The following is a 17446-nucleotide window of genomic DNA, read 5'->3' on the forward strand; positions in this document are numbered from 1 at the left end:
TTCATTTCAAACAATTTATTTAGCGCAGAAGGCGAAAAATCCTCTGCATTACCTGACTTGAGGAAAATTACTCCATTCTATAATTTTTTGCAATGTTTACTCGAAAAGCAAAAGTATGTACAAAGAATGTTTCGTTATTTCTTGTCTTTTTTCTTGTCTTTGCTGGACTCCTCGTCCATGGGCTCATCTTGGTCCTTGCTTTCGTCACTGTCCTGCTGAGCGAGGGACACCATGACCTTTTGAATGGCCTCGCTGCTGGGGTCTACGCCAGGTAACGTGCTAAGGACGTTCTTGATAAAGTCCGGATCGGACATGACCCCAGTGATGTCTTGAGTGTCATCTCCCTGTTTGCAACAACAATGCAGATAAAGATTGTGCTCTTTTCTATTAACTCTACGTTAAGATATCGCTGATTACTGTGATTGGTTCATAAAATGCGTGCAATGCGCTCTAACCAATCAAAGCTCCGGCCCAATCAATCGTCGTTTCTACCAATCAGGTGATTTGCCTACCAGCACTTTTCCCGCGCATGAGAAGATGGATCGCTTACAAGTTGACGTAGTTCAGAATGTTTTTTTCTGCATTTTCCGCTTCCATGATTGTTTTCGTAAATGCTTTAATTTACAAACCGCTGTAAAATTTGCAGCAATTTCGGTCACATTGACCGAATCAAGTCAATTATTATCTACGTCAGTTTATTTCTGATAAAGGTAAGAAGCTGCGCCAGGAAGCGGGTAGTTCAACCAAACATTTGTCGAAGCTATAAATTTGATCCGAAGCTACATGTACGAACACTATTACACCCAACATTTTAAATTGATTTATTCTCGTAAAAGACTTTTTGTTGATAGAGGAAAATTTTGAGATCTACACAGAAATAATACGTAACATTTTAAAGCACTTTTCAGCAGTCAAAAAACTGTCACAAAACAGGAATAAAAGCAAGTAATTCACAATTTTCCGACGCAGAATTGAATCGAACCTGTGTATCTGTTTCCATTGCGCTCGCTCCAGCCTGTTCTTCCTTCTCGTCCTGTTTCTCTGCGGTTTCCTTCTCGCTGCTCCCATCGGCTTCAGCGTCCGCCTCTAGATTCTGCAGTGACAGCCTCATGGCATACTCAATCTGCTGTTCCTCTGTCATAGCACTGAAGTCAAACACTGGCGTCTGGGGAGTAGACATGGACAGCGCCTGCTGCAGCATCGCCTCCTCGCTGTCAGCGATAGGAGCTTCAGGGGTGGGAGCCTCCTCCCCGCTGGCTGCTGTGACCCTGCGCGCTTCTTCCTCCTGCCGTTGCCGCTGCTCCTCCATGGACACACGGAGGGCCTGGAACAGAAACACATGTGCAAACACCCATTAAACCCTGCCGTAACCTTACCCAGGTCGACGTCAAAATTCTCCAAGCTAATATCATAGATTTTCATTAAGACGACTGTCTTGAAATAATCAGATAGGTCATTTGCAAATCTGCTTATCTGAATCACCTGAACATCCAAATTACGAGTTCTCCAAAACAACTGTGTTAGTTTTCATTACAAACTGTACAATGTCACACATGCAAGAAATCAAACCATCATCCTAACATCAAAACAGCAATTTTCTGCTTTTATCCACACCATTTCTACTATATTTAAGTCATACATCTGTGTAGAGCATGTTTCAGGTAACCATGCCCTAAAGCTTCCAAGTGCTACCTCTTGCCAGCCAGTGGTGACTCCTGTTTATCCATATGACAGATAGCATGAACACTCACCAGGGCAAGCTCAGGATCAGAATTAGGATCAAACCCGTATTCTGAGGCATATTCCATTCCAGGAGCGGCACCATCCTCCCCTTGCAGTATGGGTGATGATATAAGTGCATCAGACAGCAGTGGACCTGGCGGCACTGTCACCAGATGGCACAAGTTCCCGTCCTTACCATTAAGGGTGTTGATGAATATTGTTAACTTCTCTGAATTTGCAGTCTGAAGAATTGGAAAAAATTTCACACTTTTCAGTCTCAAGTTTTCAACCTCGGAGGTAATGTAAAGACCTTGGGTGTTTTCCAATCAAACAAAAATTAGGCCACATCCCTTGCGAGGTTGTCTTCTTTTCCGGAAATTCTGGAAAATGATGTTCCATTCGTCGATGGAAATTCCTGGAACTGCAAACTGGAATTTTTGGTTGAATGGAACGTGCCCCTTAAAAGTGGTTAAAATGTAGGATTTGCAAAGTCTGAAAATTATAGACAAGCACAATATTCCCATTCATTAGAGCTATTTGGTATTGAACATTTTCACAAGAGCAAACAAGTGCAGTGCGGTAGAAATGCTTATGACAGGGTTTCAGTCCTTCAACACAAAAGAAAAAAGAAAACAAAATTTACAAGCACACAGAGTTGGCCCCTCGGTGCACAGACTATCCCCTCTCAGAACACACTGTAACAGGTCATGCACTTTCTCAGAAGAGTAGTTTCTGGTATGACAGGCTAGACTGCAAGCAGTCTCTCTTTCGCTTGATGGGTAGAATGCAAGCAAATAAGAAGAGGCATGAAACCGCAAGACATGAGACACAGACACAGATCTTTGAGCAAAAGGGAGACTGCTTGCAGCCTAGTGACATCACTATAATTACCTCTTCACCAAAATTAACAATGTCAATGTTCACTTTTTCCTTTTTAAGCTTCTTGGCAAGTTTGACAAGCTAAATACAAAAAGTACATAGCAATAAGGTCACCAAGATAAAGCAAATTACTAATTCATTACATAATCAACCTGTTGTATAGCTACATGTAGAAAAGAGTACTGAACTCTCTATACACCCTGCTGCCATAGGAAAAGGGTAAATCTTGCACTCACAAAAGTGGCTTAGGGTTTCACCACTTCCCAAGATGGGCAGCCTCCAATGCAGGTGTTCTTTTGGCTCATCATTCACTCCTCCCCATCATGGAGGAGGAAAGATTGCATGGCAAGCCAAAATGATATCCTTGTGGATGCTGTTACAGGTGGCTTAAACCAAAGTCTAACACAATGCTAACTGGCCACTGTCACCCACAAAAATGATTCCTTGCCATCATACTACCCATCAATGGTTTATGTTCCAAGAAGAATGGCAAAACTCCCAAAAACAAAAACAAGTTGATAACAACTTACTTCCTTTTCATCAGCTTCAACGGGACTTCCCACAAACACAACAATCCTCATTTTGTGATTTTTCCCTTGTCTGTGTTTTAACACCAACTGAAAGGAAAGAGAACTCAATCAGCAATGAACTTAACCTATACTTGCTCAGTGTTTCAGCCAGAAAATTTTACTTGAGGGCCAAAGTGGCCCCTGAAGATCTTTTTTAGGGGCCAATTTTTTAGGAAAGGGGTCACTAAATTGAAAGCTACAGAAGGAAAAAATGCATCAGGGTACCAAGGAAAATAAAGCAGTTTATTAGGATCTAGGATAAAATTTAATAGTAAGTGCTTTTTGAAGGGTTTCTACTCAATAAAGTTTCCTTTGAATCAGATACTAGTATGAAGGATCCGTGCGTTACAAGAGAACAATCCTTAGGCCTACATGACCTAGTCAATGATCAAGGGTTTGCAATGCATTATAGGGTGATTTCAAACACGGTCAGCCATTTGGAAGTTTTCCGATATGAGAGAATCAATACAGCAAAGCAAAAGGACGGATTGACTTCTTTTCTTATGTTGAATGTTTCAGAAGCAAAGATCTTTTAATATGATTGTCTAGAAGGACATAATGTGTGACAAAATAACCGTTATTGATTGTCAACACAGAGAAATGTAGTTGCCATCATGCTGTATTATGGCGACTAAACAAGAATTTTTGGTCGCCAAGGATGAAATGCTTGTTGCATTGGCGACTGTATCGATCACAATTTCAAGCCCGGGATGGCTTTTAAAATATTATGCCTGTGTTAAGCCTGCAGTCTTGTAAAAGGAAAGGGCCAAATTGGCCCTTTTTTTATTTTTCTGGGGGCCATCTCTGATTGTAACACGGGATTCCCGCAATGGCGAGCTCTGGCGTAAACACTGCTTGCTCTGAATCATTTTGTCAGAAATGATTGATGTTGCTCTCTGTCAACTGATCTCATAGACCAACTGATTCATCAATAAAAAACACCAATAATAATGTTTAAAAGGAATGTTAATGATTATCACAATAATACTCACATGAGCTATTTTAACGGCTGTGAGGAATTTTATGTCTCCTTTTGATTGGACTCTGTGCAGAGAAGCCAGGATTTTACCAACATCTGTTGTTAACGTGACTAGCACCTCAAGACTGGAAACAGAAGGAGTAGGTTATTCAGTTCACTTCAGAAAATAGTGAAAAACAAACTTTAGAACAAGAAAGTACTGCACAATAGCCGTCATTTGAATGGACACAGGCTAGGGTTTCATCCTTAGACTAACACTGTTTGTTAGAAACCCTTTGTACACATACACCATGCAAGATTGTCCACTTTGAGATCCAGAAAATCTTATCTTTGGAAATCTAAACCAGAATTTTTGGTTGAATGCCTCCAGTGTTGGTCTTCAGCTACCTTACTGAATCTATTCTCTGTAACCCAACCACCTCTGGAATTCTTTTTAGATGAACTGATGGTACTTATCCCCATGGTGTTTGTCTTGTTTACAGCTTACAAGCATCAATGATTGTAGAAAAGCACTGATCACTAGTGATGACTTTAAGCCTATCGCAAAGAGATATTATGCTGTTTATTGATAGATTTGCACCAAAAATTGCAACCTCAGGCCGGACCCCACTTGTTGAGCATGTTCAGAGTATGAGTTTTGTGGACTCAGCCAATCAGATTTGTCAGATTTGGTGGGAGTCCAAGAATCGTAGAATTCTGGTCTTGGACCCCCAGAGAGTGCGCTTCTTGGTGCTGACCAAAGGGACCACAGCCTCTGGGAACGACAATATGATTCACCCTGCTGTGACTGCAAAGTTAAAATGGTCAACCAAATGTAGATGTAAGAGTTTGAAAACTGTTAATTAATTAATTTGAATGTGAATCGTCCGGCATCAATGCCTCACGTACCCACCTTGCTAGAGTCATTAAACCAACATTATTTTCTGGGTTTTGTCTAGTTTTCGAGTGACAAACTAAACTGACGGCATCTTGTTGTGCCTGTAACCTCGTTGGAAGGAAATCGCCATTCCTCATCCATTCGCTGTTATCAACGCTACGAAAAACACCAAATATTTTCAATATAAAACCAACTTCATTCAAGAATCGACGATCACGGGGGAAAACTGTTAGAATCTTACCATACAACTGTAGATTCCAGAACCATTCTGACAAGCAAAGACTGATAAAATTTTTACTTTTTATCGATTTTCTCTCGTCTTTTATCAATATGACTCAACGGATTTGTGCTCATACTTTACTTCGCGTAGCCGCTGACATAGCGTCTCATATTTACTGGTCAGCGGTATGCTCTTTTGTTTATTATTTGTGTTAAGAAATTTTACAAACGCGTCGGTGTTAGAGTTTGTGGTCAAATAATACTTGTTGCGTGGCGTCTAATGTGTGGAAAACGAGATTAGTGATTATGGAAAAGCTTTTTGACAAAATCGGAGACCATTTTAACAATCCCGAGATGTCTGACCGCATTTTGGTCGTGAAGATTCGAAAGGATGGCTGGGAAAAGTTGGAAGCCGCACGCCGGGTTCGAAGCATCACGAAAACCAACTCACAAGGAGGAAATGATGATACAATCTCCACACCAAGCAACAACCAGCAAGAAAAACCAGATGAGAACGAGGAAAATGAATCCACTGTCAGTACAGATGAGCAAAACTTCAATGCTGACGAATCAGCTACCACGGCTGCGGACGATTCGTTTAACTTGCCTTCGATTTCAGACTCTAGAACTGTCAGTAGCCTGAGCTGCGATTCGGGGATAGGCGATGCTTCATCTTCTGAGGCCAAAAGAACTATCAAGAGTAAAAAGAGAGAAGAATCTTGGATGGTCGTCGAAGACCAGGAACAAGAATCTGAGACTATGATGAATTCAGTTAGTGCTTGCAAGCACCTGCCGGTTGGCACCTCATCAGAAGTGGATTTAGACGTCACTTTCAGCAAGTTACTTATTGCAGACATTCGCTATGCTCATAAAGCTGGAGCTATAGGTCTTACTGCTATGAATTCTTTGGAGGACGGGGCCTCAGCGTTTTGTTCGTTCCGGTCAACAGATAACGGTGTCATGAGAACAAGTGAAGAGGATTTGACACTAGCTGACACAGTGATCCGGGAACACCAGCTGTATGTACACAGCTTTTGGTTGGCTTTGAATAGTTCTTATTTCAGAAGCCTGTTTTTTAGTTCTGGGATGAAAGAAACCAAAGTAAAAAAGGTATGATTTATAGGTAATGAAAAATGTAATCATCACAAAACCTTACACTTTAAACCCTCCCCTTCTATCCAAATATGTAGCTAGCTCAGGGAAAAAAGGACTCTGCATCCCCCATACAGAAGATCGATAGAGTGTTCTTTGAAAGGATAAAGAGGCTTTTCGAGATTGCAAACTTCATTTTTTTTCTGGAGTTTAATCAAACCAGTGGGCTTCACTTCAATCTTAGATATTGTAGGAAACAACACTGCAAACTACTTGTTCTAAGGTATATGTACATGTATGTGTACATGTTTGTGTAAAGACAGATTGGTTGGTACTACGATTATCAGTTGAGTAAAGCGGGACAAAACTTTGGTCACCAAGTTTTAATGTTGAAATCTTGTTGTTGTCACGAGCAACTGGCTCCGTATCCATTGGCAACTTGTCGGCCTTTGACATCATTGGCAGCAAAGCGCGCGACATTGTAGGCGACGTGACAGGTGATCAACGGCCATTGATATTGTTACAATGGAAATGAGGTGAGTTGCCCGTGACAACACCATAATTTTAAGGCCAAAACTTCGTAACCAAACTTCCCTCATGCCTTACTCAACTGATAATCGTAGTATGACTTAGCCTGGAAAAAGCTGTGTGGCACCACACCCATCACTTATTCATAGTAGTAGTGCTCACAACTCAAGGAGCATTCACCAAGATATTTTCAAAAGTATTGAACAAAATCATGGGCAGTAAAGGTGGGATTCTAAAATTGCTTATTGACAGAGATAGGTTAGACTAGATGGGTTGGGATGGCCATTTGGATATTTTCCATGAATGTAATGACTCTCAGTCCATGTTATGACCCAGAGACAAATATTTTCCTGTCTGGCCCTCACACTCAGTCAACAGGGATATAACAGAAAACTACAATAAAAAAATTTGCACCAGTCAGAACATACACAAAAACATGTAGGAGTGAAAGAGGGGGAGGAACTTTCTAATGAACATCATGAGGGTGATCATCAAAGACATACCTTTGAGCCAACAAATGGACTGAAATTTGAGGTTTGCAATCTATTAGCCAAGGGTATTTGAATCTAAAATTACCTCTACTTGTGTTGTCCCTGTATCTTTTACATAATTTTATTGTACAGCTCTAGGAAGAAAAAGGATGACAGGAACTAGTTGCCAGAATATAAATAATTATAAATAATTAAATTAATTAGTGTTGCTTATGGGTTAAAAATGAATATTTGGAGCCAAGCCCTCAAAACAACCAGCTAGGGCTTCATTCAAAATTTTCAACAATCATCTTTGTTGTTATACAGTTTATGGGTTCCACCTGCCATTTCCCCATTAGTTATACCTTAATGATTAAGCTAAGAAAAGGTGCCAACTTGAACACACTGGAAGGATAATACTGTAACATTGTTTCATTTTATACCTTTATTTAAACAGGTTGAAATGAACATCAGTGAATCCTTGTCGTCGATGTTCTTGCTGTTGATAGAGTCGCTTTATAAACCTGAAGTTGTCATGACAGAAAGTGTGGAGAATCTTCTTGTTCTTATGAGGCTTGCTCATGTTTATGATGCAGAGAGCACCCTTAAAACTTGTCAAAAGTAGGATATTGTTTATCATTTTTAATGTGTGGGTTGGACATCTAGTTTCTATTTACAGTTCTGATATTTTGCCATGCCGCTGGGTGATGAGAATTAGGAACATTATCAACTAGAAGGCCGTCAAAGTCTCTTGAAAGACTTGATCATAAAAAAGAAAAAGAAAACCTCACTTCCTTTACTTTTCTCATTGTTGTTTTGCTGAAAGTTTTTTTCCTACAAACTTTGTCACAAGTGCTTAGAGACTCAGTCCTTTAGAGGTAAAATTGTTGGTACGTGTAACTGAATGGTTCTGTGTTCATTATCACCAAATAACTATTGCATAAGTCTATTGTTGTGATCAATTTTCTAGACTCCTTGGGTCAGCTGAACTGACAGTTGAGATCTGTGACAAGTCACTGAATATGCAGGAACATGAAAGGTAAATAACATAACTTAACACAAATCCCTAGTATAAGTAAGGTTCTTATTAAAGCCGAACTGGCTCATATGTAGCACTTTGTTTTTAACTCCAGTTTCTGTAACGTGAAGTGGTTCCATATAGAAGTGTTGTTACTCCCCCCTGGATGGGATGCTATTATTTCAGGTTACTCCCCAGCAATCTGTCAGGCTGCCACGCTGATACCCAGTTGAACACCTAGTTGCCCAAGAACAGAACACAAAGACCCTGGCCAGGACTCAAATCTGGACCACTTGATCCAGAGTCCAGATATTGCTTAACTGTGTATTGCCGACCAAATCCCAGACAAAGAAATCTAGACATACATGCCAGTGGGAGTCTGTGAATTTCTGAACTAGAGATTTCCTGACCTGTACGATCTCGTTTTTTGTTTACCAAATGCATATGGGGAATAAGGAATTTAAAATGATTTGTAACAATGTGTAAATGTTGGCTGTTTGGTTGTTGCTTTTTAGACTCCCTGAAATGGCAGAGTTTATTAGCAGATGCGAAGAATTTCTGGTTGAAGAATTCAGTCCACTAGACTCTCAGTGGTCCAATGAAGACTTTCTCTCTTTGAGTTCTAATGGTCTACAGAAAGGTAATACTAATATCTGTGTTAAATGTTTGTTCCCTTTTAGAGTGTACAGTTACAATATTTGTAAAAGGAATTGTCTGTGTCAGTGACACACATTTGGAAAGAATAATATCCCAAACTGAAATTATCAAGCTGAAGAAGGAATCTGAAGGACTTAGTTAAAAATAGTGACTTTTTCGATATTATGAAAAGAAGAGGGCCTCATTTCAGATCTAACACTGGACAACAGTTCAAATAGACCCTTTTCAAAAATGGCTGCCAATTTAAAATTCTTTTGTATGCATTTAAATTAGCCTCACTAACTAGTTTGGGGGTAAAAATTCTTTTGAATTATCAACTCAAAAACGAGGTTAGTCAGCCTAATTTTAATACTTACAAAAGAATTTATAATTGGCAGCCATTTATGAAAAGGGTCTATAACATGTGAACAGACTCAGGTCAGGATAGGGTTAAGAGGAAGGACAGCAAGGGAGGTTAGGGTCTCCCCACTTCCTGCTGTTCTCTCTCCTCCTCCCCTCCCATCAGGTCTCTTTACTCACAGCTACCTGCTGCTCTCGCCTGTTCTTTCTAATATCCGCCAACAAGCAGGTTATATTTGAAGATCAGGAAGTCAGATCTACAATGTAAGAAAGGAGGGACATTTAATTCAAACAGCAGTGCCACTGTATTACATACAGCCTTTATTCTTAACAGGAAGTAGTGGGATATCTGTAAACTAGTCGTATGGCTAAGCATATTGCCACTTTAAATAAAGTATCCTTTCCATCCTATCCTATCTTCTCGAACTCATTAATAATTCATCAACATAGTAAACACTATTCACTTGACTCTGAAGATGACTTCCGCTCAGGTTGTCGAAACGTCAGTCACCAACAACTTACAGTTCTTTTCAGAACTACCCTCACCCGGACGATCACATTATACGAACTTATAATTCATCAAGTTAAAACAAAGAAAATCACAACCATGAAGGAGGTTTAGATACTTCTCCGTTTACTCCTTAGTTTTTGTTTCATTTGAGAAGATATCAATCCAAACACCTAGAATCTCGTCAAAAATACTCCGCTGCGCGTCGTATTTTCAACTCTCTTCTCGGTGTTTGGATATCCCGATGAAACACTGTCTCTCGTGTTAGATACATGATCATAATGATATTTATCCTAACCGGCAATTATTATTTTTCAGTTCTTTCCAGCAATGAGCTTTGTGTGTCTTCAGAGAACACTGTGTTCCTCGCTCTGATGAAATGGGCTGAAGTGAATGAAGTGTTTGATGATCAGCTTGAACCGCTGTTGGATCTGGTTCGGTTCAAATCCATGACTATCAATTATCTTCATGATGTCGTGACCAGTGATCATCCGATTGCTTCTACGGTTGTTAAATTTCCACTGTTATTTGAGGAAGCCGTGTTTTACCATGCGTTTTCAAAGGTTAGCTACCTAAATGTTTGTGTCAGAGCGCAATAAAAGGAATGGGTGGGGTTCTTTGTTAAGTTACTCTCCTTCCATGTTGTATTTAGCCTGACCAAGTTGCATTTGGTGATAGGAAAACTAAACTGCTTTCCAATGGTTTTTCAGGAAAGACAGCACGAGGAGGGCGAACCTATCGCCAGAAAAGCGTACGATGAACCTGTTGTGTTCAACTGGACAGTGGACATTGGTGAAGACGTTGAAGTTGAGAAGAAAAAGAAGATCATCAAGTCCCCGCATTTCTGGGTCAGCGGATATGAAATGTGAGCTTGACTTTTCTCCTTCATGTCATATATTTACCTGTATTGGGCTCTGTATTCTTAGACCACGTTTACACTAGAAGGGACCTTTCCGGATTCGTCAGGGTCGAGGTTTTTGTCGCTTCTGTATTGGACGGATACAAAATAAAACCGTCTTCGTTTAGTCACCTTTGTGGAGATTTTATATTCAAAATCTAAAGTGAGAACTGTTTATTAGGGTACTTTTAGATCGGGAATGTTTGATAAACGAACGAGCCACTCTTAAGAGTACTTTCACGCCGGCCCTGCTGCATCATTTGTCCAGCTAACATTATCGTTTTGTAGTTTCAAGATATCCCCCAATTACCCGAAGAAAACAACGTTATTACATGACCCCAGATTCATACATGCGTGGACAGATTCGAAGTTCATTACCTTGCGAAATCGAATACCCAAACTGCTAGAAATCTGGAAACGTTTGGGATATCCGAAATACTCTTCTCTAGTGTAAAAACTTTTTTTTAAAGTTCATTTTTATATGGCTTCTTGTACAGTCTCGAGAACAAATAACTAAACTTGTATAGTGTAGTTGCTATTCAGAGTATACCCCCAGTAGTAACAGTAAAGCGTGTCGGGGAAATAAGTAAGATAGTAAACGACAAAAGCCTTTGTCAACTTATGATTGGTTGTCTGAATAGAATTCAGAGGGAAATTCATTTTAAGGATGCATGACTTCAAAGACGTCAATTTAATTCAAAGAAAGAACAGGACTAATGCATACTTCTATTTATGGGCTCCTGGTAACGTAATGCTGCGTCTCAAATGATATGAAGGAACGACAAAGGTTTTTGCAGCGCGAGAGGCGAAGATTTTTACCTGTGTTTTCATAAATACTTTCTGTTATTTTTCTTGCAAAAAAGCTTTTTGTCCTTTGGTCTTTACATAATGTATTTGGACCATTGGGCTGAAAGTGTGTGAGGTAGAGAGTGGAAATAAAGTGGATAAAGCAGTATTATAGTACTTACTTACCAATGACTGTCGGCTTTGCAGGTTCTTGGAGCTTAAGCTGAGGACTTCCGGTTGTCAAGGTCTCTACCTGACCATAAGCACACGTGACTTCCGCCATAGCAGCAAGGGATTCGTTAAGCTGGCTTATTCACTAACGTCAAACTTCCCGAAGGCCACCCGAGTCATTAACGAAGCTGATGTGTTTGACAGAGAGGGGTCTGGGTGGGGCTACGAAGAATTCTTTCCATTATGCTGGGCGGAATTCAAAGACCAGCTAAAAAGAACTCCCTTAATAATTACTTCTCAAGTTAGTCTGCTTGAGTAGAGCCGGGATTCAAAATTACCGTCTAGCTGTTTTTACAGCTACTGCAGTGCCATGTATTGGTAGACATTTATTGTAAGCAGCCATTCTAACCAGTTATTTTCGTTTCTCTATCTTCAAAATAACATTTAACTAAGGTTGAAAAACTCCCAAACTGATAGTAACCTGCAGAGATATACGTGTCAAACTGGGTTAGATTAAAAAGGATACACTTATCCATTCGAGGAACTTATTGAGATCTCCCAGGTGCAATTCACGTTTAAAGAGGTTTTCTGATCATCATCGTAGAGTGAAAACCAAAACAATGCAAAAGCAGTCAGAGAGCTCCAAACAAGATTTTCTGGTCTTTAAATAAGCAATAGTAGAATTATAAACTTCTGGCAGAAGTTATGCATAGCTATAAAGTAACTAGATAAAGTAAGTAAATTCATTTAATGTCAATAATCATAGCTATAAAGTAAATAGATAAAGTAAGTAAATTTATTTATTGTCAATAATCATGGTAAGAAAATCTCAGGAGCTTTTTCAACTCTGTTTTACATACTTTATCTTAGACTTTGTGTACTAAAAAACGGTATAATTATATAATACTGATTGCTACTGGCTAATTCTTAGTCAAGCGGCAGCGGCGTTAACTTGCAAGCGATGGATGTCGCCATAATCTAGCTGTCAATAGAGATTTGATGCAAGGCGTTAGAGCGGTTTTCAACTGAGTGTCAAAAGCAAGCGGGCGATTACTTTGGTTTTGGTTTTACTACGGTTTGAGATTGGCCGTGTAGTCTAATTGGTAAGTAATTAGTTTGGTTTTGGTTTTACGACACTCAATGAAAACCGCTCTAAATTAAGGCTCTTATAGTGGCATGAGGCAACAGAGACCGTAACAGAAAGGTGTATATATAGATTACAAAACTACTTACAAAACATTCGTCTTTCGAAGTATAGGTGTTTTGGGTAATTCATAAGCATAGCTTGAGGTTTTTTTTCGCTTGCCACAAAACTAATGGTGGCCTAATACATTCTGATGAGAAAGATTTTGTAAAATATTCAAACTTACATATCTTGACAGAGAGCCCGCTCATCAAATTATTCAAAATCCAAATGTTCTTCACATTACTTGTCCATGGTTGTGCAATATCATTGTTCGCGTTATTTCTTAAACGAAGATTTAGTCACCCCTTAGGCCCATGATTGATCCAACGATATATGAAAATATAGTGGTCGCAATCCTAAGCTTCATCTAGCGCAAATACAATAATTCACATTTTTTTAGGTAAGAAGAACAGTGTAAAATTTATTTAATTGCGAAAGAAAAAACGAATTGGTCTACGATGTTTTGTTTGGCCCATGTGTTCAAAGACACTGAATATTTCTGTAAAATCGCTTGTCCAATTGTCCCTCTAATTCGCTGTAAGTCCGCTACTGTGCCCCACTATGATCTATTTCAGCTCTAACCTCCCTAGTGACTCTCACCACTTATTACCCTTCTCCCTTTTTCTTCCCTTATGATTCATGTAGACTTTGTCTATAACAATCCCCCTTCCCCTGTGCCTCCCTATTTCTAAGAATTGCCATTGACATTTTTCTTAGCATTACTCCTTAGATATTCTTTGCTGCCGACGCCTGCTAATCTATTTTCCGACTTGACTCTCACTAGTTTTCTTACTTTTTCTTAGCGGAATTCGAAAGAGACGTTTTCTCAGCTCATAACATGACTCGAACCTGGGAACTCCTGCTCTCGTTACGAATCTTCTTAACTACAACTCCACGTTTTACGCAGTACCCCCGACGTACTGATTCACCTCTAAATTAAAAACTTCGGCAAATTGTACACAGGCATCAAACGACGAAATTTTGAATTTGTTTTTCAGTTACAAGAAAGTCAAATTAACAGATCTCCACTTGAGCAGTGAACATGTATAACGTCAATCAAATTTATTTACAACGTTCAAACTTAAGGTCACTCTTGTATGTACATATGTTCATTAGCTAGAAGACAAAGGTGTCGCCGGGTTATTTCGTAGTTTATGAAAACAATGTAAGAGAAAGAAATCAGGTTGTTTCACCAAAGAAGTAAACCGACCCCGGGAACAAAACATTAAGTGAAGAATCATCTCTTTTCAGTTTTCGTTGCTCCATATCACGGAATTACAATAAAACTCGCCGGGCTAATAAGTTACAATTTATAAAAAGGCTTTCATCAAATAAATTGAAATAATTATTCGGTAGTATCTCAAAACATTCAGCGTAAGAGACAACAAAATTAAGTTGTCCAAAATATCATTTCTATTTCAGTCACACAACTCATTTCAAATGTTGTTGATGATTCTTTCTAAATCAACACGCATCCATTGAACTGTAATCTGTACGCTTTGCGGATCTTTGTTGCAATGGCAACAACATAACAAGGATCTATAGGCATAATCAATTATTCCTAGTGCCATATCGGTCTGTACGAGTATGCCCATTTATTAGGAGTCAGAAATGGTTCTTGCGTTATAGCCAGCACGTGAAGAGGCGTTTTGTACGGAATGTCCGGTCGCCGAAACCATTTGGTCGTTGTCGTTTCTAATGGGGCAGACCCAGGCTTTGCTTCGGGGTGTACCCGTGGGAACCGTCTATTCCGGCTGTTATCTTCCCCCTGAGAACCTTGATAAGACGCCATATAGCACGAGCGTGCGTCGTTATTTGCATTCCATGTTATCAAATTGTTGGAATAGTGTTGACACCTGTCGGGAAATGTTCTTCGTCCAAGTCCCTGAAAGTAGAATAACCGAATGAAAATATTCAGTACAAATTAATGAAAGATGCTGTAAATCGTGCTTTCCAAGGTAATGAGACTGGGTGTGACCCTTGATCAATGCACACTGGAATATTTTAAAGCAAACCAAAAGTTAATTACTATTTTTCTACAAGTTGTCAGCCTTTAATTAGCAGAGTCAGAGAAAACAAGGGCGCTCTGTCTGAAAACCGAAAGGCTGAAGAGATCGACGGTTTCTTCTTCAGCTTCCTCAGTAATGATCTTATGTACCGACTGACACAACTGAGTACTGGTGCGTAATGTACTGTCAGATCCAATGTCTTGTTGCGTTAACTTGAGATTAATGAGCTCTAACAAAGAAAAGGCAGGGACTGATTCGGCGAAAGCATTGAATTTATAAGGCTACATCTAAACAAGATTATTGCGTCTGGAATAGTCTAGACACGTGACCAGCGTTTTTGGAGCTCATTCTTATTGAGCCTTGAGACTCTCGCACAGGACTGTCGCGCAGGATTTGCATTCTACTAAGATGAAAACGAAGTAGAACAACTGGCGGAGAGAAGCTTTAATATAAAGTGGTTAACCAAATCCCTGGCCAAATGGATTTTTCTCGACGCCAATGTAAACTTTTTTTATGCTTTTTCCCTTCCCGTCCACACTGATCCACATTTTTGGTCACCGAAAACGGTACGATTAGAAAACGCATTCGAGAATGGACTCGGTCAATATCGAAAACATCTTTTCCTATTTTTGGAGAACAGTGAGGCGCAGCACCAATGTGGCCAGTGCTAGATCCAGGCCTGTTGTCATATGTGAGTTGAGTTTGTTGTTGGTTCTCGCCTTGCTGCGAGATGGTACGAGGGTTTTTCTCTGGGTCCTTTGCTTTTCCTCCTTCCTGAAAAACCAGCACTTCTAGTTTGACCTGAATAGAGGAACCATATGAGGGCCAACTAAGGCTGATGTGGCCTGCTCTCCAAATATTGTAATTTATTTTTTCTATCATTTATTTCATTGGCGTAGACGGGAGAAACGATGCCTTTCACAAACGCTAAGGTCACAATGACCATATGCATGTACTGTGTTCATAGCTTAAGCACTCGGCGCATGCTCAATTGGGACAGCACACCTTTTCATCTCGTTTTCAACTAGTTAGTGTGGACAGCAAAAATAATTTTAAAACGATGGCGTGGATATAGATTTTCTGATCCAGAAAAGAAAACGGACTAGTGTGGACAGGGCCTAACTCAGTGGTGGGCATATATAAATGTGTCTTGTTTGTTGGTAAAAACAAAAAGTGATTGCCTTACATTTCCAAAGTATTCTCCTTGATCTTGAAAAGCGTGTCTGTTGTCATGTGTGGAGAAAGCGAATCTTCTGAATGGAGTCTAGATAAAAATGATTAAGAGCATCATCATCATCATCATTAAAAGTTGCTCCCTTATAACATGATGCATTATTTATTGACTAAGAGGTCTTCTTTTTGGGCTGAAAAAGGAAAATCTACCTCATGTTTGTATTTGAAGTTCGCAGGTGGTGATGCTATTCTCTTCTCTTGTGGTTTGGTAACATCAAGTGTTCTCGGCCAGCGTCTTGTCGCAAACTGAAATGAATTAAGAAATGAAAATAATTTTTTTTTCCCTCAATGACTAGCAAACTTTTTGACAGCCTGATAACCTGCGATCAGACGTTTTTTTTCACAGGGGGTGGGGGGAGAAAAAAGGAACGAATTCTTTTTTTCTTTTCATTCTTCTTTTCATTTTCAGCGCAGTATAGTAGAGTACGGTAGGTTTTTTTAGTAGTTTTAGTCTAGTTTTCGTCCGCTGTGGTGAATTTGTTCAGCTGCCATTGTAAACTGACCAGTCATATGTATTGTCTTTATTGTTGCATGCAGAGATAGATTTCCATAAAAACAAAAACTTAGTTACCTTTTGTTTCGGTAATTTGATGTCAAAATGTGACTGTATTCTTAATTAGTTTCTTTTAAAAGAGAAAAATTCATGCAAATCGCTAGCTTTTCTAGTGAGCACTGGCAAATGTTGGCTCTCAAAATAAATTTTGTTTTCACCATTCAATAATAATGTCGTCTGTTGATTGATTCGGACTGTTTGTAAAATAAATATTAGCTTTAATATTCAAAAGCTTTTTCTGTGTGGTGCCAGGTGATGGCTTCCCGCGACATGGCAAAATTTGGGTTGATATATTCTTTAACATGTCTGTTAAGGGATTAAAAAAATTGCCGGCTAGTTTTCGTCTTGACATATCAAATTCCTTAAGAAGCTGATCTTGCTGCTAGGCCGTTATCAACTTATCAATGTCTTCTTCAGTTGGTTAAGTGTTAATGGACTTTTCAGCTGGATTCCCTTGACTGGCATTTGAGAACGTGATGTTCATTAAAAGTCGAAAGACTCACCCAATTTCCTTCTTTCTCTTTCGATGGAACAAATGTTCGGCCTTTTGCCATCTTACTTGTACAAAGAGGACGTCTATTTACTTGATCGTGATCGTTACATCCCTCATAAGTCTGCAGGGCCTAGGGGTAGATTGTACTCCGTTTGACTTACAGCTTCTTCAAGTGGTTTGTTTTGAGTGAGTATCAATTCCCAGGTTGCCAAGACGCCTTGGTAATCATGACCGCTGACCGCCATTAATCGCTGTCACGC

At 39.5% G+C, this 17446-nt stretch overlaps 3 protein-coding genes across 3 annotated transcripts; 1 reads left to right on the top strand and 2 right to left on the bottom strand.

The window, feature by feature from the left end:
* LOC110061353 (26S proteasome non-ATPase regulatory subunit 4-like) lies at positions 1-5411 on the bottom strand. Its single transcript, XM_089290773.1, has 8 exons — positions 5268-5411; positions 5042-5182; positions 4163-4274; positions 3132-3218; positions 2614-2682; positions 1752-1964; positions 983-1324; positions 1-344 (listed from the first exon to the last, which is right to left on the bottom strand). The coding sequence occupies exons 1-8, from the start codon at positions 5291-5293 to the stop codon at positions 135-137; spliced, it is 1200 nt and encodes a 399-aa protein (XP_089146899.1). The 5' UTR covers positions 5294-5411; the 3' UTR covers positions 1-134.
* A 13-nt stretch (positions 5412-5424) lies between these two features.
* Positions 5425-13357, top strand: LOC110061354 (uncharacterized). Its single transcript, XM_089290760.1, has 7 exons — positions 5425-6355; positions 7793-7956; positions 8306-8374; positions 8869-8993; positions 10176-10420; positions 10568-10722; positions 11749-13357. Exons 1-7 carry the CDS (start codon positions 5552-5554, stop codon positions 12029-12031), a joined length of 1845 nt encoding a protein of 614 aa, XP_089146886.1. The 5' UTR covers positions 5425-5551; the 3' UTR covers positions 12032-13357.
* Positions 13358-13945: 588 nt separating this feature from the next.
* LOC110061228 (testis-expressed protein 36-like) lies at positions 13946-17415 on the bottom strand. Its single transcript, XM_020768058.2, has 4 exons — positions 17197-17415; positions 16291-16386; positions 16094-16171; positions 13946-14783 (listed from the first exon to the last, which is right to left on the bottom strand). The coding sequence occupies exons 1-4, from the start codon at positions 17245-17247 to the stop codon at positions 14460-14462; spliced, it is 549 nt and encodes a 182-aa protein (XP_020623717.2). The 5' UTR covers positions 17248-17415; the 3' UTR covers positions 13946-14459.
* Positions 17416-17446: the final 31 nt, after the last annotated feature.

This window comes from Orbicella faveolata, unplaced genomic scaffold (assembly GCF_042242905.1).
Source record: "Orbicella faveolata isolate gen_17 unplaced genomic scaffold, um_ofav_v1 contig_1, whole genome shotgun sequence".
Taxonomy (NCBI): domain Eukaryota; kingdom Metazoa; phylum Cnidaria; class Anthozoa; order Scleractinia; family Merulinidae; genus Orbicella; species Orbicella faveolata.

Bases quoted from the DNA above. Each gene is read 5' to 3' on its own strand.
- LOC110061353 (XM_089290773.1), bottom strand. From the start codon at position 5,293: ATGGTTCTGGAATCTACAGTTGTATG. The intron at 5,183-5,267 runs GTAAGATTCTAA...TGTTTTTCGTAG, and splicing joins CTGGAATCTACAGTTGTATG to CGTTGATAACAGCGAATGGA. The intron at 345-982 runs GTTCGATTCAAT...TGTTGCAAACAG, and splicing joins CAATGGAAACAGATACACAG to GGAGATGACACTCAAGACAT.
- LOC110061354 (XM_089290760.1), top strand. From the start codon at position 5,552: ATGGAAAAGCTTTTTGACAAAATCGGAGACCATTTTAACAATCCCGAG. The intron at 6,356-7,792 runs GTATGATTTATA...TTATTTAAACAG, and splicing joins AAGAAACCAAAGTAAAAAAG to GTTGAAATGAACATCAGTGA. The intron at 8,375-8,868 runs GTAAATAACATA...GTTGCTTTTTAG, and splicing joins AATATGCAGGAACATGAAAG to ACTCCCTGAAATGGCAGAGT.
- LOC110061228 (XM_020768058.2), bottom strand. From the start codon at position 17,247: ATGGCAAAAGGCCGAACATTTGTTCCATCGAAAGAGAAAGAAGGAAAT. The intron at 16,172-16,290 runs GTAGATTTTCCT...ATTTTTATCTAG, and splicing joins ACTTCAAATACAAACATGAG to ACTCCATTCAGAAGATTCGC. The intron at 14,784-16,093 runs GTAAGGCAATCA...TTCTACTTTCAG, and splicing joins AAGGAGAATACTTTGGAAAT to GGACTTGGACGAAGAACATT.